This window comes from Eubalaena glacialis, chromosome 12, assembly GCF_028564815.1.
Source record: "Eubalaena glacialis isolate mEubGla1 chromosome 12, mEubGla1.1.hap2.+ XY, whole genome shotgun sequence".
Lineage (NCBI taxonomy): Eukaryota > Metazoa > Chordata > Mammalia > Artiodactyla > Balaenidae > Eubalaena > Eubalaena glacialis.
Genome location: NC_083727.1, coordinates 58,439,974 through 58,464,653, shown reverse-complemented (window position 1 = coordinate 58,464,653; position 24,680 = coordinate 58,439,974). Strand labels below are relative to the sequence as shown.

The 24,680-nt window shown below is 37.1% G+C and overlaps 1 protein-coding gene across 1 annotated transcript in view; it reads right to left on the bottom strand.

The window, feature by feature from the left end:
- Nucleotides 1-24,680, bottom strand: part of ASCC3 (activating signal cointegrator 1 complex subunit 3) — a 331,824-nt gene that overhangs the window by 297,581 nt on the left and 9,563 nt on the right. Inside the window, exons 2-3 of the mRNA XM_061207037.1 lie at nucleotides 9,771-9,901; nucleotides 7,108-7,258 (exon numbers count right to left, since the gene is read on the bottom strand). Of these exons, the coding sequence (XP_061063020.1) occupies nucleotides 7,108-7,258; nucleotides 9,771-9,860 (241 nt within the window). The 5' untranslated portion in view covers nucleotides 9,861-9,901. The remainder of the gene's footprint in view (nucleotides 1-7,107; nucleotides 7,259-9,770; nucleotides 9,902-24,680) is intronic.

The following is a 24,680-nucleotide window of genomic DNA, read 5'->3' as shown; positions in this document are numbered from 1 at the left end:
AGAGATTAGCTAACTGATTGTTGACAATTTATTTTACAAATATGTAAAATACTTGTACCAGCAACTTTCCTAGGACAGCATTACATATAAAAAAGTATAAAAATGATTCAACTTAAACATAACTATCCCATACTCTCATCATTTTTTCCCTCTTACATATTTGTGTCTGCTGCCTGTTAATGTACTTTTTTTCTAACAAGTATATCATCTAAAGTTGTCACATGAACCTTACAAGCATTCTCCTCATTTTACAGAGAAACACAGATATAGAAAGGTTAAATAACTGAAGTTTATTCCCCCAAAAGGACTTCAAGTAGTGAGACATTCAGCCATGTCTCACTACTTGAAGTCCTTCATGATAAATCAAGTATCCTTAATATCTGTGGGCCAGTTTTTGGACTCTCTTCCATCTGGTTTATTCGTCTATCCTTGGATCAATACTTCACTGTCTAAATTACTGATCTTTATAATAAGTCAATATCCAGAGAGTAAGCTCTCCCTCTTTGTTTCTCAAGGTTGACTTGGCTGTCCTTCACCTTTGAATTTCCATATAACTTTCAGATTATCTTGTCAATTTCTACATTCAAACACATACCCACAAACACAAACCTGCTGAGATTTTGACTGGGATCACATTGAATCTGTAGATCAATTTGGGTAAAAATGATATCTTTATAGTAGTGAGTGTTTCAATCCTTTGTATATCCCTCCATTTATTTAGGGCATCTTTAATTTCTCTCTATAATATTTTAGTTTTCCAAGAGGAAACCCCGCTCATCTTTTGTTAAATTTACTTCTAGGTATCTGATGATTTTTAATACTTTTGAAAATGGCATTTTTGAAAATTTGCTGCTCGTAAGTAGAAATAAAATTATTTTTATACTGACCTTGCTAAATTCATTTTCTAACAATACAGTCATATGACTAATGGCAGTGTTTTTCAATCTTTATACTCTTTCTTTCATTTTCTTGCTTTATTACTTAGCAAGGACCTTTAGTACAGTGAGAAACAGAAATGATGATAGGCATTCTTCTCTAATTCGCTATCTCAAAAGAGAATATTTTTCAACACTGTAACATTAAATATAACGTTTGATCTAGGGTTTTTTATAGATACCCGTTAGCAAATTAAGGAAGTTCCTTTCCATTCCTAGTTAGCTAAGTATTTTTTTAAATCGCAATTGGATTTTAGATATTCATAAAATGCTTTTTCTTCATCTACTAAATAATCATATGACTTTTAAACCTTTATTGCTTTACATGAATCACACTATTTTTCCCATTTAATAATTTAATAATTAACATTTTGTGCAGTCACATGCACTTGCGCCCTCTCTCTCACGTGTATTTCTTTAACTGATCCATTTGACGGTATGTTGCAGTCTTCATGACACTGAGATTTAGGATATCTTACACAGCCACACCACCTATCTCACCTAAGATCTTACCTAATATTACCTAATGATACCCAACACATATTCAAATTTCTACAATGGCCCCAAATATATCTTTATACTTTTTTTCTGGTTCAGGATTAAATCAAGGATAGTACATTACATTTGATTATTATATGCCTGTAACCTCCTTTAATCAACAATACCCTCCTTTTTAAATGACATTAAATGACCTTGCCCAGTAAAGCCAAAAAGGCACATAGATTTCTTTGTCTGAAGGTTTTTAATTACAGATTCAATTTCTTTAATAGTCATATATTCATATTTTCTATTTCTTCTTTTGTCCATTTTAGTCATTTTTGTCATCTTGGTCCTTTGAATCTGTCAAAAGCTTTGCTCATTGTCTCATCTTCTTCTTCTCCATCTGGCCTCCTCTTCCAGAATGGACAGTCACCTTTAGGAAAAAGTGGCCCAAACCAGGGTCATGCTTTCGGGGTTTATTTCTGCTTCTAGATCTTGGCCCCATAATTCTTCAATGCTTTGGTAGTATGCTGATGCAGTCAAACAAATTTTATGTTTTATAGTTTTTCTAGTTATTCTCAGCAGAAGAGTTGTTCCAAATTACCTTGTCTGCCAATCTATGAGAAGTAGAACTCAACATTTTTGGAATCCACAATTTTCAAGATAGCTATTTTTCACAAATACTTCTGCAAAACCTCCTGCCATATCCCATACACAACAGGCCTTTATTATTCTAAATGCCTACCCTTGCTTCCATAGACAGAATTGCCAGATCCTGCTAATACCTTCTTATACTTCCTTTTTCCAGTCATTACTTTATAAACTGCTTTCCACTCTCAGTTTTGATTCCTCACTTTTTTATAGTAAAATCTTATTTCCTTGACAACTCAAAAAACATAATGAATTCCCAAATTCCCTAAACCACACTTTGTAAGTTACTCCTGTCCTACCTTTTGGTTCATGCTTTTCTCAAAGATAAAGTTATTAAAAGTAAAATGCATAAAAACACCAAAATCCAAATAAAGCAGGGGTTATAAATTAAAGAAGGCAAAACAAACGTGTCTGTGTATGGCAAAATAACTTGAACACTGAAAAAAAACAAAACTAGTTCAGTTCTGAGTCCTGATCTGTATGCAGGATTCAGAGTAAAATTACTAGATCATTCTGTTTGGCCTTAGGAGAGAGATTCACTTACAAAGCTGATTAGGGAACTGCTGGGTCTTTCTACTGATCTTTCCACCATTCTTGACCCCCATCCTACTTTCTGTGTACTCTGTGAAAACCTTAGCCTCCTGAAATGATCATTTAAAACTCTAAATAACAGAAATACATGCCTAATACATAATGCATTTTACTGACTGTCATTCTCAATCTTGACCTCTTTATTTTCAAAAATGTTTTTACTTAGAGCACATAAAATATATTGACAAAGTTTCATTATGAGCAGAATATAGGTTAATACGACTATGCTTATCCTTCAAAATCCATGGAGGAGATAGCTATATCTACAATGAGTAATTAAATAAACTAAGATTAAGTGCCAAGAATACTATTTTTAAATAATTTATAGTATTTTCTCCCTCAAGCTAAGTTTTATTATTAAAATACTCTTTGTGGGGAGAATGAAATTGTAAAAAGGTATAAGAATATATCAAATATAAATCTGAGAGGAAAATAAGTACTTTAAAATTACAAAAATTTTTAAAAAGCTACCACTTGTAAGACATTGTCAGCATCAGAGGTAGTAGAGACCATGGTTGACTTTTAGTCGGATTCTCAATACTTCATTTACTTATTGAACATCTGTGTATCCCTTGCACCACATTAGGCACTGGAGTACGAAGACACTGTGATTCCTAGAATCCCTGTATCATCAAGGCATTCACAGTCCATGAGGGAGAGGGCAGAGGTAAATATCAAATAATGAGAAAGTATTCTAAAAAATATAGAATAGATGCCATTCTAATGGAACACTATCTACTAACACTGGAAAGGAATAACAAAGGACATGGATGAAGCCTAAGCCATTTCTTCAGAGATGAGAAGCATTTTACCAGATGATCACAATGGGGAAAGTTATGCTAACACATAATGACAGAGAGACTGCTTAGGAAAGTAAGATAGTAAACATTATATATGTTAGGAACAAAGGTTGCATGTGACAGAATGGCAAGGAGATGAAAAGGTAAATTATTTCAATTCATAAAGGAACTTTTCCTTTCCCATTCTAAGGAATTTGGTCTAAAGAGCAAGCTGGGAATAAAAATGAGCCTTGGGGCTTCCCTGGTGGCGCAGTGGTTGAGAATCTGCCTACCAATGCAGGGGACACGGGTTCGAGCCCTGGTCTGGGAAGATCCCACATGCCGCGGAGCAACTAGGCCCGTTAGCCACAACTACTGAGCCTGCGCGTCTGGAGCCTGTGCTCCACAACAAGAGATGCCGCGATAGTGAGAGGCCCGCGCACCGCGATGAAGAGTGGCCCCCGCTTGCCGCAACTAGAGAAAGCCCTCGCACAGAAACGAAGACCCAACACAGTCAAAAATAAATAAATTAATTAATTAAAAAAAAAAATCAAAACATTTAAAAAAATAAATGAGCCTTGCTTCTTATAACAATCAGTCTAAAAAAAAGATAAGTCTAGTGACTGTGAAGAAGTTGAATAAGAAAGGAAGGGTGAGGCAATAAGCTACTGCAGTAGTTCAGACATGCTATGGTAAAAGCCTAAACTAGGGCAAATATGTAGAGGGAGTCAATTTGAGAATAGCTGAAAAGTAGACTTTGACAGAACATGATCTCTAACTACAAGGAAAGGAAAGAATTTAGGATTTCTATCATGTTTCCATTTCAGAATTTTGGTCTAGGCCTACCTGTGCCACAAATCAACCACGGGGTTCACTTAACCTTCAAGGACCCTGTTTCTTCACATACAACATGAAGGTATTGGACAAGATGTTCCCTGATGTCCCCTCCAGCTTAAAATACCTATTACTCTGACTGGTCAATACACATGTACCTCATACTACTATGCTCAACTGAAATATAAGTGATTGTTCTTTTTACTTTATTCTCTTGCTCCACGTTTTTAACACAATTACACCAAAATTACCTGTGCTAAAAGAATGATATAAGAGAAAACACAAAGACATTTTTTCCATAAGACTAATCATTTCAATGCTGCTAGTTTTAATTACATTTCCAGTACCAGCAGTATTTTCATTCAAACAGAGTGGATGACTACTAGTCAACTACTAGTTTCACTAATAGTTTTTCAACTTAAACACACCATTAAAAAGTAGATATAACAGAGCATTTTCCTAAATACAACCCTAAGATTTTATCTGTCATGAAAATATTCTTTTGACACATTACATCTCAAAATAATCAATTCCTTAAACACATCAGTCAATAGATTAGCTCCTGAGTATGAATCAGATGCTTTGCTAACAGGCAAAACTCCTAGAATTATGTTTAATGATCGGCTATTTAAAACAATAAGTTTAGACTTTTCAGAGATATTTGGGGAAAGTAGTCTAAAGAATAACTTATTTTTTAATAACCTTAATTTCCACATCATTTAATAAAGAAATATTTAGTCATGGTACTGAATAAGCTCAATATTTTATACTGTTTTTGCTAAGTATTCTGAGGTATTTTCATAATAAAATTAAAGGAAGGATATTACAGTTTTTGAAAACTGCTTAGGTCAGACCACCCTCCCGAACAAATAATTCTAACATCTTAGAAATGAAGACAGTGAAGCCCAGAAGGGTTAAGATCCTACTCAAGGTAATCTAGGTAGATTGGAGACTTTGCATTTTTGCTACTATTTTCTAATGAACCTAACTGCCTCAATATTCTTTTTTTTAATTAATTAATTAATTTATTTATTTATTTATGGCTGTGTTGGGTCTTCGTTTCTGTGCGAGGGCTTTCTCTAGTTGCGGCAAGTGGGGGCCACTCTTCATCGTGGTGCGCGGGCCTCTCACTATCGCGGCCTCTCTTGTTGCGGAGCACAGGCTCCAGACGCGCAGGCTCAGTAATTGTGGCTCACAGGCCTAGTTGCTCCGCGGCATGTGGGATCTTCCCAGACCAGGGCTCGAACCCGTGTCCCCTGCATTGGCAGGCGGATTCTCAACCACTGCGCCACCAGGGAAGCCCTCCTCAATATTCTTAAAACATAAAGTCTGAGTCAAATGCTGTCACAAATCACATCAGTGTGCTCTATTTTCCCTAGGCTTAGTAAGTAATCTCAATTCTTACCAAAGCCCTTGAACTTCAAAAGATCATCTAACTGCAAAAACGTACATGACATTCATTTTGTACTTTTACAACTTAAATTATGAGGGCATTAAATTCAATATTATACTATACTACAAACCAATGATAATTAAATAATACATCAAAGTCAAAATATTTGAATAATAATTTCAAAGATTTGATGATCATAAATAAAAAGTCTTCAAGTATACAAGATATAATAGAAACACCTTCCAAAGTTGGTGAAGGGAAGAAAACTGCCAACCAGCATATGGTGAAGTTAGGATCTAAATTTTCCTTCTACTAAGAAATTACCTGAGAAAACTTTTTCATTTATTTATCAAGTGAAATTTTATTAAGACCCTAAAATATACCAAGCACTATTCTAAGCACTGGGGATGGAGTGTGTTGAACAAGAAAAATAAGATCCTATTCTCATGAAACTTACATCTTAGTAGCAAAACACAGGCAATAAACAAACAAGCAAAATATCAGATAATAAATGTTATGGAGAAAATGTTACTCAGGGTTACAAGATAAAGAATGACTAGGTAAACACTTGAGATTAGATGATCAGCGAAGGCCTCATTAAGGAAATAATTTTTAGGTGAGCTCAGAATAACAAGAAAGGGTCTACCCACTCTAAGATTAGGACAGAAGAACATTCTCAGCACAGGAAACAGCATGTACAACGATCCCCAAATAGGCACCAACCTGGTGAGCTTGCAGAAGTAAGAAAAGGCCATGTGTCTGAAGCACAGTTAGTGAAAACAAGGATGACTCAAGGTCAGAGAGAAAGGTGAAGGCCAGATCATACAGAGCCAAAGTTATCAGTCTGAACTTTTTATAGGTAGAAACCTGAATTTGAAGTTAGAACTACAGTAGTGTTAACTATGCTTCTTAATTATCGGAGTCTGGAACGGGACAATGAATTTCCATGAACAAACTCAGATGTTTTACCAAAGAGTCACTTGATTTGTTTTACTCTGTCTTCAATCTTGGGAAAGTAACCTGTGTTAAGCCCAGAGTGTTACAATCTCTAACTACAGTCTCCTTCAAATGTAATCAAATGATGTAAATATTAGTGTGCAACAGGAAGTGAAGAAAAGTTCAGCTTCAGTACTGGCCCTCACTGTGTGTTAGGTGGGCATCTTAAGGTTCCTTCCAACTACATAAAATTTTTAATTTACCCTAATCCTTATTTCAATAAAGACAGTGGTTTAAACTCTAAATTCCTATAAATCCCTCAAGTTGACTGTATTATAATTACTAGTTTATTTCTGCCTCCCTGAATCCTAAGCTCCTTGATAGATAAGACTGTCTCATAATTATGAATACTTCCCTGGAAATTTTAACCTTTCACTCTATAGTATATAGTTTAAAAGGAATCTATTTTTGAACTTTAGTGGTTTAAAAAAAAATAACAAAACTATACCTATTTGTTTTGCAGCCTGCAATATATCTTTTAAGTCTTCATTTACACTTTGCATTTCACTCTTCTCCAGCTTTTCATTCAAAAATTTTACAATCTTCATCCATGTCAGGTCCAAACCTACAATTTGTTCATGAAGTTTAGACCGCTTCAACTGAAACAGACAGAATAATACAGAAACATACTGATTAAAGGTTTTCTCAAATCTATCATTTATTACATATATTTTGCATTACATTATACAACTTGGCACTACCCACAAGAATTCAAAATTGTATCTACTCACATCCAAATTTACAGCTCCCAGAAGGAGCTTTATTTAAATGTGATTTAAAAGAATCTCATTTGTTTAAAGATATGTTTTAAAAAAGCTTCTTTTTTTTACAGTTTAATCACAATGAATACTCATTATGAAATAATTTTCATACGGCAAAGTAAAAAGCAAAAAGTCCAACACCCAGATAACAATCGGTAACACCCCACATACCTCTTTTCCATTTTCCTGCTCGTTTTTAACATAGCTTAAACCATACTGTATATAAGAACTTTATGTCATGCTTTTTGATGAAAGGCATTTAAAGAAAATAAGACTCCTACGACAGGTTCAATATATTCAAATCAGTATTGCTTTCCTAAGTCTGATCCTAGAACAAGTTAGGCATCCAGGAGATTCTTATCTATACACACACTTTCCTTGAGACTATAAATCTTTCCATTCTCAAGAAGTGACACAGAAAGCAATAAAAATTTTACTTCATATCATTGGACTTGATCCATGGATTAAACTTCATGACGTCTTGTGACCAAATGAAAAGTAGCGGGTCTGATAGAAAACTGTAATTTTCCTCTTGGTTCTATTGACAATATTCCTATTACTTTCATAATTCACTATTACTTCCCTGCCTCAGTTTTCTAAACTGAAATGGAGCTAATTAATCTGGGTTTAGGGGGAGGAAAACAGGCAAATGTAGAGATGAAATAAGACTGGCCCTAAATTGAATTAAGCTGTTATAATGGGTCATAGGTACACAAAGTTTCACGTTACTTTTCTCTCTCTTTTGTATATGTTGGATATTTCCCAAGATAAAAAATTACATTAAAATGAGGCTCATTATATCTGCCACTTTCTTTCCTCAGAGGGGGAAAAAGTGTTTAAAAGCCTACAAGAATAAATTAAATGACATGGGATGAGCATGTAGTCCTTATAACTTTCAAATTTTAAAATCTCCTGTTGCATCTCTTATATAAAATAACTTGTAAAGGGCCTTGGTTAGGCGATGAGAGGAAATAATTCAAGTTTAAGATAGCAATATTAATGAACTGTATAGAATATATCCTTATTTTAATTGCTGTGAAAATGCAAAATAGCCCCCATCATAAAGAAGGTTAACTGTTTTGCGTGTAGCAAAATTCTGTATCATCATTAGAGGAAAAATCTACCTAAAGACTGTTACAAATCTTTTTTTTTCCTAGTATCAATCTTTCAGTGAAGCTATTAATTGTAAAACTGCATAAGGGCTTTAAGCAATAAAATTCCAACCTACTAGGAAACAATGTTAATATTCTACAAGAGTCAAATAAGGAGTCAGAAAAGTGACTGCTGTTTTTTAAAAAACAGCATAGGGCCAGTTCCTTCATATACTATATTAAATGGCTCATTCCTTCACATGCACAGTTCATGGACCTTTAGGCCTATTACATCCACAACCAATTATAAGGACAAGACAGAAGTGAATTATGCGACCAGCTACAGAGTTTAAGAGATTAATATTCACATTTGATAAGAATTTGACCAGAGATCTGAAAACTTACTCAGATGATCTAGAGGTAAATTACTGGAATAAATTACAAAATTAATTGAGGCAGGTAACTTAGGAACAGAAAAGTTAACAAAGGATTCAATATCATAGTTCTGTTTGTCCTCTTTGACAATACACTTATAAGTGCTTAAGATAAGTATTCCCATAGCAAACATCAATATGCCCATTCCCCTTCTTGGTATAACACCAAAAAAGATAAAACTTGCCATTTTTAAAAATGCACACAAGGACTTCGCTGGTGGTCCAGTGGTTAAGAATCAGCCTTCCAATGCAGGGGACGCGGGTTAGATCCCTAGTCGGGGAACTAAGATCCCGCACGCTGCGGGGCAACTAAGCCTGCGCAACACAACTAGAGAGCCCACGCACCAAACTACTGAGCCTGCGCGCCACGAGAGAAGCCCGCGCGCCACAACAAAGACCCAATGCAGCCAAAAACAAACAAAAAAAAGCACACAGAATTGAGAAAAAGAATGCCAGGGCTTCCCTGGTGGCGCAGTGGTTGAGAATCTGCCTGCTAATGCAGGGGACACGGGTTCGAGCCCTGGTCTGGGAAGATCCCACATGCCATGGAGCGGCTAGGCCCGTGAGCCACAACTACTGAGCCTGCGCGTCTGGAGCCTGTGCTCCGCAACAAGAGAGGCCACAATGGTGAGAGGCCCGCGCGCCGCGATGAAGAGTGGCCCCCACTTGCCACAACCAGAGAAAGCCCTCGCACGGAAACAAAGACCCAACATAGCAATCAATCAATCAATCAATAAAATAAATAAATCTTTAAAAAAAAAAAAAAGAATGCCAAATATTTGCCCGTATCTTATGTTTATAATGGTTTTCATCTAAAAAGTTTACCTGTAAGTCAGTCACTTCTTCATTATAATTATCTTGCTTGGTGACATTTGAAAAGGAGCGCAAGGCTCCTGTGAGACGAGGTAAAGCCATCTATTATTCAATCAGTGATCCATACAACAAGAAACCTGAAACTGAAACAAAACAAGATGATATTTATCTGTAGAGAGAGGTGGGAGAGGTAATCAAATTCAACAAATTAGCCTGTATAAGAAAAAAAGAAACCAATTAGTTAAAAAGCAATTGCTACCAATGTTGAAAAGTTCTCCTGACACATTTTCTACCCAAGTAGTTTATTTAATAATGCATTGGCTTATAGGTGAGAAAGAAACAGACAAAAAAAACCCCACTTGTTTGTGGGTACTACCATAACATTCCTTCAAATGAATTCTACCGATTCCTAAGTACAGGCGTCAAATACTGTATTACTACAGCCAATAATATTGAGAGAGATAAAAGCACCTGCCCATCTTTTCTCCAATTTCATTTTACACTCACTGACTTCATTTCACATTATCCCTTACTTTCAGTCTCACTGGCTTTTTCTCTTCTTAAAGTATCAAGCATGTTTCCACCTACTTGCATTTGCATTACTTGGAATGCTCTTCTGATCCTCATACAACTGACTCCTTGACACAAAAGTCTTGGCTTAAAAGACACCTCCTGAGATGGGGCCTTTCTTGACCACTCAATCTTAGACAGGGCAGCTACCTAGTTACTGTCTATCACAGTACAAAATTTCAATTATTTTTATAGGCACTAATTAATATTTGACATTCTCTTATTTACTTATTTATATATTGTCTTACCCCACAAAGAGTAAGCTTCATGACAAAAAAGACCTTCATTTCACTGATCTCCCCTAGCAAACAGAACAGTACTAAAATATTTTTGGCACTCAGTAATTATTTGGTTAATAATAAAAGGAAGAAAAATGGAGAAAAGGAGACCATGGTAACAGGGAGACTGAAGAATGAGAAAAGAATTAGAGCAGCTGAGGAAGGGGAGAATTCCCAGGGAAAGAAAGAAGTCAGGTAATCTGATCTAATCTCCTTGTTTATATGCTAACAACTAAACAACTAATCTTTTGGCAAATAGACTAATTATATTTATTATGAGGGGAGTCCTCATCTATGGAATACTCTTAGAGGGTTATCCTGGTTTAAGATAGCTTATTACAACAAAACTACAATGTTTATAAGGCATGGCTCCCTGGAGAATGTCACATAAGCTATGTAAGTCCCTAGGACAGTTCTCAAATAGGGATGATTTTGCCCCCGTTGGGATATTTGGCAATATCTGGTGACACTCTGGGACATCACATCTGGGGAGTTGGGAGGGTACTACTGTTTTCTGGTGGGTAGAGGCCAGTGATGCTGCTAAACATACTACAAGGCACAGGACAGCCTCCTCACAGCAAAGAATTATCTAGCCCCAAATGTCAATAGTGCAGAGCATATAAAAACCTACTCTAGAGTCTAAAATAGAGATGTTTTATAACCCAAACACTTCTCACAGTGTGAAAAGACCAACAAAACTCAATTAAGAGACCTCACTAATTGTTTGGGCCAAAGAGCATGTGTCCATTGCGAGACTGAAAGAACAACTAGGGGAACATATAGGATGTCTCAGACCACTCCCTGTTTCTGCTCTTCTTGATTGCATATACCCTTTGAAGTTATTACAAAGCTTAATACTTGGAAAAATCTCTGGCTCCTATATTAGTGTAATTAGATATAAAATAACTGTATGAAATGTTTAACAAAATAAGAGAGAATTTTAAAATAATGAAGAATAATAAAATGACTAGGCAAATTTGAAAATATAACTTTTAAAAATAAAAATACATACTTGTTAAATTAAAAACAATCAATATATGAGTTAAACAATAGATTAAATACAGTGAGAAGTGGTGACCTGAAAGAGAGATCTGAAGAAATAACCCAGTATGCTGTTACAACTAGACAAAGTATACATTAAGTAGATCAAAGAGAAACAAGTCCAAATATATCGATACTCACAATAAATGTAAATGAATTAATCTTAACACCCAAAAGATTGACAGACTGAATTACTAAACAGCAATCAAGTAAACACTAGAGCTGTACCTAAAATAGGACAGAGAAAGGTTGAAAGTTAAGAGATAGAATAAGATCCTCCTGTAAATAATAACCAAAAGTATCTGGTGGCTATATCAATAGTATCAGATCAGACAAAATAGACTCTAAAAACGAAAGGTATTATTAGGGATGGGGGAAAAAAAACACAAAACACATCTCTACATAATAATAAAAGATACAGCTCACTAAGAAGGTATAAAACTTTTGAATTTGCATGCCCTGATGGAATAGCCTCAAAATAATTAAAACAAATAGACCTCCAAAAGAAAGTAACAAGTCCAACATCAAAGTGAAAGTTCAATAATTGATCAACTATTGATAGGTCAAATCAACAAAAATTCAACAAAAAATAGGGAACTTGAGCCGTGAAATTAGTAAATTTAACCTAACATATATGAAAATATATACTCTCTTCAAGTACACTTGTAACAATTTTAAATGGTCTATGTATGCAAGGCCATAAAGTAAATCTGAACAAATTTCAAAAAATAAGTATCATATAGATCAGGGGTCAACAAACTTTGCAGAAAGAGAGTAAATACTTAGGTTTGGCAGGCCACACGCAGTCTCTGCTGTATAATGTTTGCTTTTTTTTTTTTCTTTAAAAAAACAAAACAAACAAAAAACACCATTCTTGGGCTCAGTGTGACCAAATTAGTCTGCTAACCCCTGATATAGCTCATATTTTCTGAGCAAAATACAATTAGATTAGAAATCAGAAACACAAAAGATAAAAAAACACAGATGATTGCATTACAAATCTGTAAGGAAATGGTATGAGAATGGCTGGGGCAAAAAACGGATGGATTATCCACACCACACTGAAGAACTTTAATCAGAAAAGTAAAATGATCCAATTTGCAAATAAACTCCCTAGCTAGCTGACTTTAAATTTCAAGTACCCATTGGGAATGAATTTAGGAGAGCATTTCTGGAAACGAGATGATTCAGAGAACCACATCTGGATCTTTCTAACACTAGATAACATACTTTCTGGAGCATTTGGAAGAAGAAATGAAAGCAGGAGTCAGTGGACAGCAAAGAGACTCTCAAAGTTTAGTGTGCATCAAAGTCACCAGAGGGCTTCTCAAATTGCTAAGCCCCACCACCCTATTCTTCACCTCCAAGTTTCTGATTCAGCAGATCAGATGGCACTGAGATGGGGCACAAAAATTTTATATTTCCAACAAATTCTGCAGTGATGCAGCAGGTCAAGGACCATACTTTGAGAACCAGTTTTAGAGATAGTATCTTTTATTTTGAAGTCACCATTCAATTTTGTCTCAAATCAATAGTAACCAAGGAGTTTCCATCTATATTAAGAATTTGGTGGCTTGAGTTAGGTTGCACTATCTGCTTCCCAGCAGTCTTTCTCAACAAGGTCTTACTGAAAGTGAACTGAACGACTTTTTTCTCAATTCTCCTACAGATGGAACATAGTTAATATCATCCATTGAGAAGTAAAGCATACAACGTATGCCTTAGGGCACTGGAGTTTAAATTCTCTACCTAGATTGAGAGAATTCTATTCAAAGACAAGAACGCTATTCATGATGACTGACATTAAGTCAGAAGTCTTTAAAGAAAGGTCTTGACACTAAACTGAACAGTATTCTGCCTCGGAACCTACTTTTTAACCACACACGTTAGTGCTTTCAAAATGTAGAATCAGAACAAGAGACATGGGATATATGGACTATTCTGCCTCAGGCAAGGTCTTATGAATTAACGAGCATTTGCGACCACTACTTTCATCATTTTGACATATCTCACAATAATCTGAATGTCCTGTCCCTCTCTTTAAAAAGCAGGCAGTAAGATTTCATTGATTTTTACTCTAATTCACAAACCTAACAAACCCTAACAAAACAAGATACTGCTCACACTGAAACTCTAAGAGATCTAACAATGGGGCCTGGTAATGAGGTCACACTGTTATAGACTGCACTAACAGGAAATTCTAAAGCTTCCTGAGGGCTCATCAAAATAATCAGTATGAATTATACTTGTCAAAAAAATGATGTAAAGCACATTACTTGGTTTTCTAATTTGGTTTTATCTATTTTCTTCCTCCAGTTAAATGACCAACACTGTAAAATGTAACAGCTCATTTCCTCATAGTCACCTATAAATCATTTATTCACAAATACTTGAGTATCTCCTATCTAGTAGGAACTGTGCTAGGCACTGAGTATAAATAAGGCTTACAGAACTCTATTCTTCAAAACTCATTGTATTCTGTACCAGTAAAAAGATCACCAACATTTAAGGGTATCTGAAATGTATAAAGGTCAAAATGAGAAAGCCAATTTTAAATCTTTGGTTATTCATTTAATCAGCAAATATCTATAGATCACCCACAATATATTAGATACACTGCAAGGATCTAGAGATTAAAAGAAAAAAATTTTTGGTATGACTGCGGCTGCCCTAAATAACAAGTTTACAGTATGGTTGAAAAGAAAGAAATATAGTTGCAATAACTGTGCAGATATAACTGCAGGAAGACAAGGGAGAAAACACCTAAGAGGGTAAGAAGGAAGGTAGACAAGAAGGAAGGAAATTGAAATTTAAAGGACTTGAATGAGCTGGCCTGGTGGGGAAGAAAAGGTTATTCCAAGGTAGAGATATAAAGAAGAAAACTAACATAACAGATTATTGCTTTAAAAATCCCTATATAATAGTGCATTTGGAGACTCATGAAATAAGACTAAAGATGTAAGCAGAGATCCAACAACATGTCTCAATTTAAGCATTTTTTATCCTGATAAAAAAATTTAACATATTGTACAAAAATGACTCAAATTTAAGTGTAGTGAACAGATGAAAAGTGGGGTCAAATTGAAGACAAGCAAACTAGTTGGAAAGTTTTGTCAAGAAACCAGGTGAGAGACAGAAGATACAACTGAGGCAGGGAAAGGCAGAAAAGGATGGATCTGAGAGATACTTATATTTGGGAGATAGAATAAATTCACGGTACAGGATGTGAAGATCAAGGGGAAAGGGGCAGGACACCCATATTTCTGGTTCGGGAGAAGCAGAACAGCAGAGTGTATGGGTATAGAGGGCATACTGGAAGACGAAAGATGATTAATTCTGCTTTGGAAAGTTTTGATCATGGGCCATCAAGTGGGATATACAGTTTGGGGTTTCCTATCACAGGTCTGGGCTGGAAGTACAGAATTTAGTGTTATCACTTCAACGCAGTTAAAAGCATGGATGAACATATTCCTTTAAGTCAAATTATTTATATATATAAACCTGTGGACCCTCTCCCTAAGAAAATAGACATACACACATATAAACATTTTGTAATTCATTTCAGAGGCTGCATGAATGCCATGAAACCTATCCATGTACCCCGAAAAACCTCTTGAGAGTAGACAGTACAGGGTCAAGGACAGAGTCCTAAGAGATCAGCAAAGAGCTGTCATATGAAGAAAGTGGTATCACATGAAAAAAGAAAGTTTCAAATGTTATGCTACAGAGTCCAGTGTACTTAGCCATTCTCAAGTCTTAAATGACTTTAGTACACATAGTTTCAAAAAAAATGGTCAGAGAAAGAAAATTTCAGTGGGTGAAAGATAAATGGAGGGCTTCCCTGGTGGCACAGTGGTTAAGAATCCGCCTGCCAACGCAGGGGACATGGGTTCGAGCCCTGGTCCGGAAAGATCCCCCATGCTGCAGAGCAACTAAGCCCGTGCGCCACAACTACTGAGCCTGCACTCTAGAGCCCGCGAGCCACAACTACTGAAGCCCGCGCACCTAGAGCTCGTGCTCCACAACAAGAGAAGCCACCGCAATGAGAAGCCCGTGCACCACAAAAAGAGTAGCCCCTGCTCGCCACAACTAGAGAAAGCCCGCGCGCAGCAACAAAGACCCAACGCAGCCAAAAATAAAAATAAAAATAAATTTATTTAAAGAAAAGATAAACAGAAAGGGAGGAAATGGGGAAATAAAATGGGTACTAGCTACTCTTTCAAGGAACTTGGTTGAAAAGAAAAGGAGAAGAGGCAAGAAATAGCGAAATGCATGCGGTTGAGAGTTTTTAGAAATACAGGAGAGAGTTGAGCACAATTTTATAATCAGAGGAGAGCCAACAGAGAAAGAGAGAGAGGTTGAATAACCAGAAGAAAGACTGATTTAGGGGAGTAGGCTCCCTGAGAATGCAGGAGAGAGAATCATGGTTCTAGAGATAAGACTTGGATGGAAGGATGAGCATGGAGGGATGGATGAGTCAAAGTGCAGATACGTTTGTAATATGGGAAGCAGAAGGTGAATGGGGGAGAAAAAATATGGTAAAAGAGAGTTCCACCAAAATGACTCCTATTTTCTTTGAGATCTGCCAAGACTATTCAAAAGAAGATGAGATGGAATTTTTAAAGACAGAGGCAAAAGTTCGACCTTACCACCAAAAATGAGAGGAAATTGATTAATAAACCATAAAAGGATTTTTCAGGTGGCAAATGAATGCTCATCTCATACCGGAAACCATAAATTTAGAATGGCAACAATCTGGCAAAGGAATGAAGGTTGGTATTATAGAGGGTTAAGGCTTTATAACACAGGGACAGTAGGAGGACAGTGGAGCCTAAATAATGCGAATGATTAAGTGCTGGATTTGAGATCCAAAGGAAAGGAAAAAACATTCACCTAGGAGGTCTTAAAGATACAACGTCATAATGTTTATGGTTAAAATTTCTTATATATGAGACACAGTGAATGCTCATCAAGATAAACTGGCCTGCAAAGCAATTGTTACCACAGTAATTTTTATCCCACATTTAGTATGGCCTACTAAATGACAAATGTACACATAAAAAATCCCTCAGAACAAATATAATTGCTAAAAGACTGAAACCCTAAAAGTCAATTTTTTCCTGTTGGCCTGAAGTACCCCCCACTATGGTTATCTGAATGAATCTTTACAGTGTTGATTAGATATATGTACAGATAAAAAGGAACTGTCTCGAAGAACTTAACTGCCCTTTTTAACATTCAAATAGGGAAGATAAAAATTTGACAGTAATACATTTCCCTTTGTGAAGTGATATTAACCAATAATGAATAAGCTAGAATTCTAGTACACATTATTTTGAAGTATCACATAAAAAATTGTAAGATTTATTCTTCATATTCCAAACCTGTGTTTCTCAACTCTAAAAAGGGTCTAAGAGACTGATAGCAACTTTAGGAAAATATAATTACAGTATTTTTAATTATAAAAAATTAACAAAAACTCCAGAAGAGACAAACCGTATTTCCTAATGAGTATAAAGCCAAGCAATTACTTGTTGGTGATCATGGATACCAGGTAATTATTAGGAAGAAAAAAAAAAAGTAAAAGGGATATAATGTAGGTAAGGAATAAAAACACTGAAAAGACGGAGTAGCCTATGAATGGAGTAAAAATTAGAATTTAAAATTTCAATACTTAAAATAGAATTATATGCCCATAAACCATATCGTTAAAAAAAGTAAGCTAAAATATTTATATTTTAATTCACCAGTTTAAAAAATCGAGTCGTGGGCTTCACTGGTGGCGCAGTGGTTGGGAATCTGCCTGCCAGTGCAGGCGACACGGGTTCGAGCCCTGGTCCGGGAAGATCCCACATGCCACGGGGCAACTAAGCCCGTGCACCGCAACTACTGAGCCTGTGCTCTAGAGCCCGCGAGCCACAACTACTGAAGCCCACGTGCCTACAGCCTGTGCTCCGCAACAAGAGAAGCCATCACAATGAGAAGCCTGTGCACCGCAACGAAGAGTGGCCCCCGCTCGCCACAACTAGAGAAAGCCCGCGTGCAGCAACGAAGACCCAACACAGCCAAAAATAAATAAATAAAATAAATTTATTTTTTAAAAGTTTAAAAAATCAAGTTGTGATATAGTTTACACTGTTTAGATCAGAATTCAGAAAACATCAGCCTTAATAGCCTTAATATATGTAAAACATTATATATATATAATCCTCTATTATGCCATTTCAAAATGGGGTGGGTTTTTTCATAGTAAATCCTAAAGAAAATTTTAACTTAATTGTATTGAACTTGTATTCCTTACTTTTATTGTACCTTATTGCCACCAATTGGTTAATGTAGTGGAGTCACATTACAGGTGCATTTAATTATTTGAATCAATCAAACACAAGAGGCCAAATATAAGGCATAGACAGACATAAACAGTAATATTAGAGATTCTGCCCACTATTTCATGTACTCAGTACATGCTCTAGAGTGAATGGGGGTGAGCAACAAGAATATGATGCTCTCTTAATCTGTTTCAATCACTACATGCATATCAAACTGAGAATCTTGCTGCACTGCATGACTCCAATGTTTAAAACTAAGTTCCCTTTTAAAAAAATATACAACATGGCCATTAAACACAAGCCAACTTTTTCATCTGGTGCACCCTCAGAAACTGTGATATGTTCCAAGTTTGGAGGAAAAACATGGCTGCATACAACATATTGAGAGACAGTATGTTGTGACAACCTGGTGTCCTCCTAAAGAATTTTCAAGGGAAATTTTAACTATTTATAGTTTCCAGCCAACAAGTTCACTTTAGATCCTAACTCATTCTTAAGCAAGAAGCAACTGCTCTTGAATAGTTTCCCATCAAATTAGAAAACACACTCAGAGCATGGAGAACAGAGAAAGCAAGGGAAAGATGATTAAGTATATACATATATACTTTTTATATAAATCAAAATCTATAATGCCTTGTTAAGAATAAAATTTATATAAATGAGATTGTTGTTCTCTAACTTTTCCCTCCAATTACTTACTTACTTATATTAACTCCAGGTTTCCCACCCAAAGGTGGGGGAGAAAACCTAGCCAGGCTCATGACTATAAACCAGAGTCTACAGAAGACCCCCATGGTTATATTAATTTTACTTTTAACAAAGGATAAGAAAAGTTTTCTTTTAAATGTTCTTGGGAAAATAAGTGGCTAGAATAACGTATCAGCACACATGAGAACAAGAATAGTCAGAAAGAACACCCCACAAGGAACAAACAAGCACACAATATGGTAGAGAACACATGGAAAAGACCCACAACATACGAGGCAGTACATATTTTCATTCCAGTGAAAAACGTCTGGGGCCAGATTAGCTGAGAAAGGCAACATTCTCATTCCATCCCAATCTATGGGCCTCTTAAAGACAGACCCAAGGAATTTGTGCCTGTCCCCTAATAAGCCCTGAAAAGATTAATTTGAATTGAAACCTCTCAGGAGGTACCCTCATACACCAAACCAAAACTCAAGTGATGCTCTGGAGCAAGCCTTAGCTGTTTAGAGAAAGAATTATCATGACCTTGTACACTTACTTGTTCCTCTGTACCACAATTATACGGAACACCACTACATTCCCGAATATGAGCTCTGGTGATCTTTTAGAAATCTGATGCAAGTTTTTATACTCAAAACAACTAGGATTATACACTCCAAATTCAAAAAAGTATTTATCAAAGGATATGATGGCTTTGATCTTTACTTACTGTTTTATGCAGAGTAAATTTTTTTTTTAACATCTTTATTGGAGTATAATAGCTTTACAATGGTTAGTTTCTGCAGTATAAGAAAGTGAATCAGCTATACATATACATATATCCCCATATCCCCTCCCTGTTGCGACTCCCTCCCACACTCCCTATCCCACCTCTCTAGGTGGTCACAAAACACCGAGCTGATCTCCCTGTGCTATGTGGCTGCTTCCCACTAGCTATCTATTTTACATTTGGTAGTGTATATATGTCCATGCAACTCTCTCATTTCAACCCAGTTTACCCTTCCCCCTCCCCGTGTCCTCAAGTCCATTCTCTGTCTCTGTCTTTATTCCTGTCCTGCCCCTAGGTTCTTCAGAACTACTTTGTTTTTTTTTGGATTCTATATATATGTATTAGCATACAGTAAATGTTTTTCTCTGTCTGACTTACTTCACTCTGTATGACAGACTCTAGGTTCATCCACCTCACTACAAATAACTCAATTTCATTTCTATTTATGGCTGAGTAATATTCCATTGTATATATGTGCCACATCTTCTTTATCCATTCATCACTCGATGGACACTTAGGTTGCTTCCATGTCTGGGTATTGTAAATAGTGCTGCAATGAACATTGTGGTACATGACTCTTTTTGAATTATGGTTTTCTCCGGGTATATGCCCAGTGCTGGGATTGCTGGGTCGTATGGTAGTTCTATTTTTAGTTTTTTAAGGAACCTCCATACTGTTCTCCATAGTGACTGTATCAATTTACATTCCCACCAACTGTGCGAGAGGGTTTCCTTTTCTCCACACTCTCTCCAGCATTTACTGTTTGTAGACTTTTTGATGATGGCCATTCTGACCAGTGTGAGGTGATACCTCATTGTAGTTTTGATTTGCACTTCTCTAATGATTAGTGATGTTGAGTATCCTTTCATGTGTTTGATGGCAATCTGTATATCTTCTTTGGAGAAATGTCTATTTAGTCTTCTGCCCATTTTTGGATTGGTTTTTTTTTTTTTTTTGATATTGAGCTCCATGAGCTGCTTGTATATTTTGGAGATTAATCCTTTGTCAGCTGCTTCATTTGCAAATATTTTCTCCCATTCTGAGGGTTGTCTTTTCGTCTTGTTTAAGGTTTCCTTTGCTGTGCAAAAGCTTTTAAATTTCATTAGGTTCCATTTGTTTTTGTTTTTATTTCCCTCTCTCTAGGAGGTGGGTGAAAAAGGATCCTGCTGTGATTTATATCATGAGTATTCTGCCTATGTTTTCCTCTAAGAGTTTTATAGTGTCTGGCCTTACATTTAGGTCTTTAATCCATTTTGAGTTTATTTTTGTGTATGGTGTTAGGGAGTGTTCTAATTTCATTCTTTTACATGTAGCTGTCCAGTTTTCCCAGCACAACTTATTAAAGAGGCTTTCTTTTCTCCATTGTTTATTCTTGACTCCTTTATCAAAGATGAGGTAACCATAGGTGCATGGGTTTATCTCTGGGCTTTCTATCCTGTTCCATTGATCTATATTTCTGTTTTTGTGCCAGTACCATACTGTCTTGATTACCGTACCTTTGTAGTATAGTCTGAAGTCAGGGAGCCTGATTCCTCCAGCTCCGTTTTTCTTTCTCAAGGTTGCTTTGGCTATTGGGGGTCTTTTGTTTCTCCATACAAATTGTGAAATTTTTTTTTCTACTTCTGTGAAAAATGCCATTGGTAGTTTGATAGGGATTGCACTGAATCTGTCAATTGCTTTGGGTAGTACAGTCATTTTCACAATGTTGATTTTTCCAATCCAAGAACATGGTATATCTCTCCATCTGTTTGTATCGTCTTTAATTTCTTTCATCAGTGTCTTATAGTTTTCTGCATACAGGTCTTTTGTCTCCTTAGGTATGTTTATTCCTAGGTATTTTATTCTTTTTGTTGCAATGGTAAATGGGAGTGTTTCCTTAATTTCTCTTTCAGATTTTTTATCATTAGTATTTGGGAATGCAAGAGTTTTCTGTGCATTACTTTTGTATCCTGCTACTTTACCAAATTCATTGATTAGCTCTAGCAGTTTTCTGGTAGCATCTTTAGGATTCTCTATGTATAGTATCATGTGATCTGCAAACAGTGACAGTTTTATTTCTTCTTTTCCGATTTGGATTTCTTTTATTTCTTTTTCATCTCTGATTGCTGTGGCTAAAACTTCCAAAACGATGTTGAATAATAGTGGTGAGAGTGGGCAACCTTGTCTTGCTCCTGATCTTAGTGAAAATGGTGTCAGTTTTTCACCACTGACAAGGATGTTGGCTGTGGGTTTGTCATATATGGCCTTTGTTATGTTGAGGTAAGTTCCCTCTATGACTACTTTCTGGAGGGTTTTTATCATAAACGGGTGTTGAATTTTGTTGAAAGCTTTGGTAACTTACTGTGTTTGGGGTCTCCTTTTCACAGGCTGTAGGTTCGTAATTCCCGTTGTTTTTGGTGTCTGCCCCCAGTGGCTAAGGTTGGTTCAGTGTGTTGTTTAGGCTTCCTGGTGGAGGAGACTGGTGCCTGTGTTCTGGTGGATGAGGCTGGATCTTGCCTTTCTGGTGGGCAGGGCTGTATCTGGTGGTGTGTTTTGGGGTGTCTGTGACCGTATTACGATTTTAGGCAACCTCTCTGCTAATGGGTGGGGTTGTGTTCTTGACTTGCTAGTTGTTTGCAATGGGGTGTCCAGCACTGGAGTTTGCTGGTCATTGAGTGGAGCTGGGTCTTAGTGTTGAGAGGGAGATCTCTGGGAGAGCTCTCGCTGATTGATATTACGAGGGGCCGGGAGATGTCTGGTGGACCAATGTCCTGAACTCGGCTCTCCCACTTCAGAGGCTCAGGGCTGACACCCAGCCGGAGCACCAAGACCCAGTCAGCCACACGGCTCAGAAGAAGAGGGAGAAAAGAAAAAAAAAAGAAAAAATTTTTTATAAAAATAAAGTTATTAAAATTAAAAAATATATTATTAAAATAAAATAATAAAGTAATTAATTAAAAGAAAGAAGAGAGCAACCAAACCAATACACAAATCCACCAATGATAACAAGCACTAAAAACTATACTAAAAAAAAAAGACAGACAGAACCCTAGGACAAATGGTAAAAGCAAACCTATACAGACAAAATCACACAAAGAAGCATACACATACACACTCACAAAAAGAGAAAAAGGAAAAAAAATATATATATATATATACATATAAAAGGAAGAGAGCAACCAAATCAATAAACAAATCCACCAATGATAATGAGCTCTAAATAGTAAACTAAGATAAACATAAAACTAGAAACAAATTAGACACAGAAAGCAAACCCCAAGTCTACAGTTGCTCTCGAAGTCCACCACCTCAGTTTTGGGATGATTCACTGTCTATTGAGATATTCCACAGGTGAAGGGTACATCAAGTTGATTGTGGAGATTTAATCCGCTGCTCCTGAGGCTGCACAGATAGATTTCCCTTTTCTCTTCTTTGTTCGCACAGCTCCTGGGGTTCAGCTTTGGATGTGGCCCCATCTCTGCATGTGGGTCGCCCTCTGGCTTCTATTTTTCACCCAGACAGGCGGGGGTTAAAAAGCGGCTGATACGGGGGCTCTGGCTCACTCAGGCCGGGAGGAGGGAGGGGTATGGAATGTGGGTGAGCCTGCGGGAGCAGAGGCCGGCGTGACGTTGCAGCAGCCTGAGGCATGCTGTGTGTTCTCCTGGGGAAGCTGTCCCTGGATCACAGGACCCTGGCAGTGGTGAGCTGAACAGGCTCCTGGGAGGGGAGGTGTGGATAGTGACCTGCGCTTGCACACAGGATTCTTGGTGGCTGCAGCAGCAGCCTTAGTGTTTCATGCGCGTCTCTGAGGTCCGTGCTGATAGCCGCTTCTCACGCCCGTCTCTGGAGCTCCTTTAGGTGGTGCTCTGAATCCCCTCTCCTTGTGCACCCTAAAACAATGGCCTCTTGACTCTTATGCAGGTCCAGACTTTTTCCTGGACTCCCTCCCGGCTAGCTGTGGTGCACTAGTCCCCTTCCAGCTGTGTTCACACAGCCAACCCCAGTCCTCTCGCTGGGATCCGACCTCCAAAGCCCGAGCCTCAGCTCCCAGCCCCCGCCCACCCCGGTGGGTGAGCAGACAAGCCTCTCAGGCTGGTGGGTGCTGGTCAGCACCAATCATCTGTGCAGGAATCTCTCCGCTTTGCCCTCTGCACCCCTGTTGCTGTGCTCTCCTCCGTGGCTCCGAAGCTTCCCCCCCCCCGCCACTCCCCATCTCTGCCAGTGAAGGGGCGTCCTCGTGTGTGGAAACTTTTCCTCCTTCACAGCTCCCTCCCAGATGTGCGGGTCCCGTCCCTATTCTTTTGTCTGTTTCTTCTTTTTTCTTTTGCCCTACCCAGGTACATGGGGAGTTTCTTGTCTTTTGGGAAGTCTGAGGTCTTCTGCCAGCATTTAGTAGGTGTTCTGCAGGAGTTGTTCCACATGTTGATGTATTTTTGATGTATTTGTGGGGAGGAAGGTGATCTCCACATCTTACTCCTCCGCCATCTTGAAGGTCGGTGTAGAGGAAATTCTTAAATCACCCTAACACTGACACTGTGTAAAAGAAGTTGGCACATACCTCGTAATAGCAGAATGAAATCTCTACCCCTCTCTCTCAAGTAGAGAAAAAATAGACACTAAAATCAGGACTCAGATGAATTTATGTGGTAAACAAGAAATATAAAAACAGAAAAGTAAATTACTAACTCATTGGGCATTATGAATTAGAACAAACACATGGTAAGAATTTTATTGTGCTACTATATTACATGTCATGTATGCTTTATTAATCTTTCTGAAAGAATGTATTACCATGACCATTATTTAACATTCTGGTCTGAACTGTTTGTTTCAATCTTTATGAATAAAAACTTAATTACTTACAAAAACAGGGTACTTTCTTTCACTTTGTATTAGTCAGAAATGTGCCCTGGCAAATATAGTCCATAAGAATGTTTTCTCTGTGCCTTGTTCTGAGCTGGATTCTCACTTCCCTATCGACTCCATCCTCTGCTATTCACAGTTTCCTAAACTGAAAGAAGTCTGAAAGGGTCAGACCCATATCTCTCATTCTTTCTTACATTCTAACTTCTAAGCCATTTTTCTTACCAACATATTATATATACTACAGTTCAGAGAAAAAACAGGTTTTGTCAATGATACCTCCCACCTTTTTTAGAATGTAATTACTGAAAGAAACACCATACTTCAAAAAGCATCAAAACATGATGAATATTTTTTAAAAATTCACTTTCTCTGATGTCTTAAA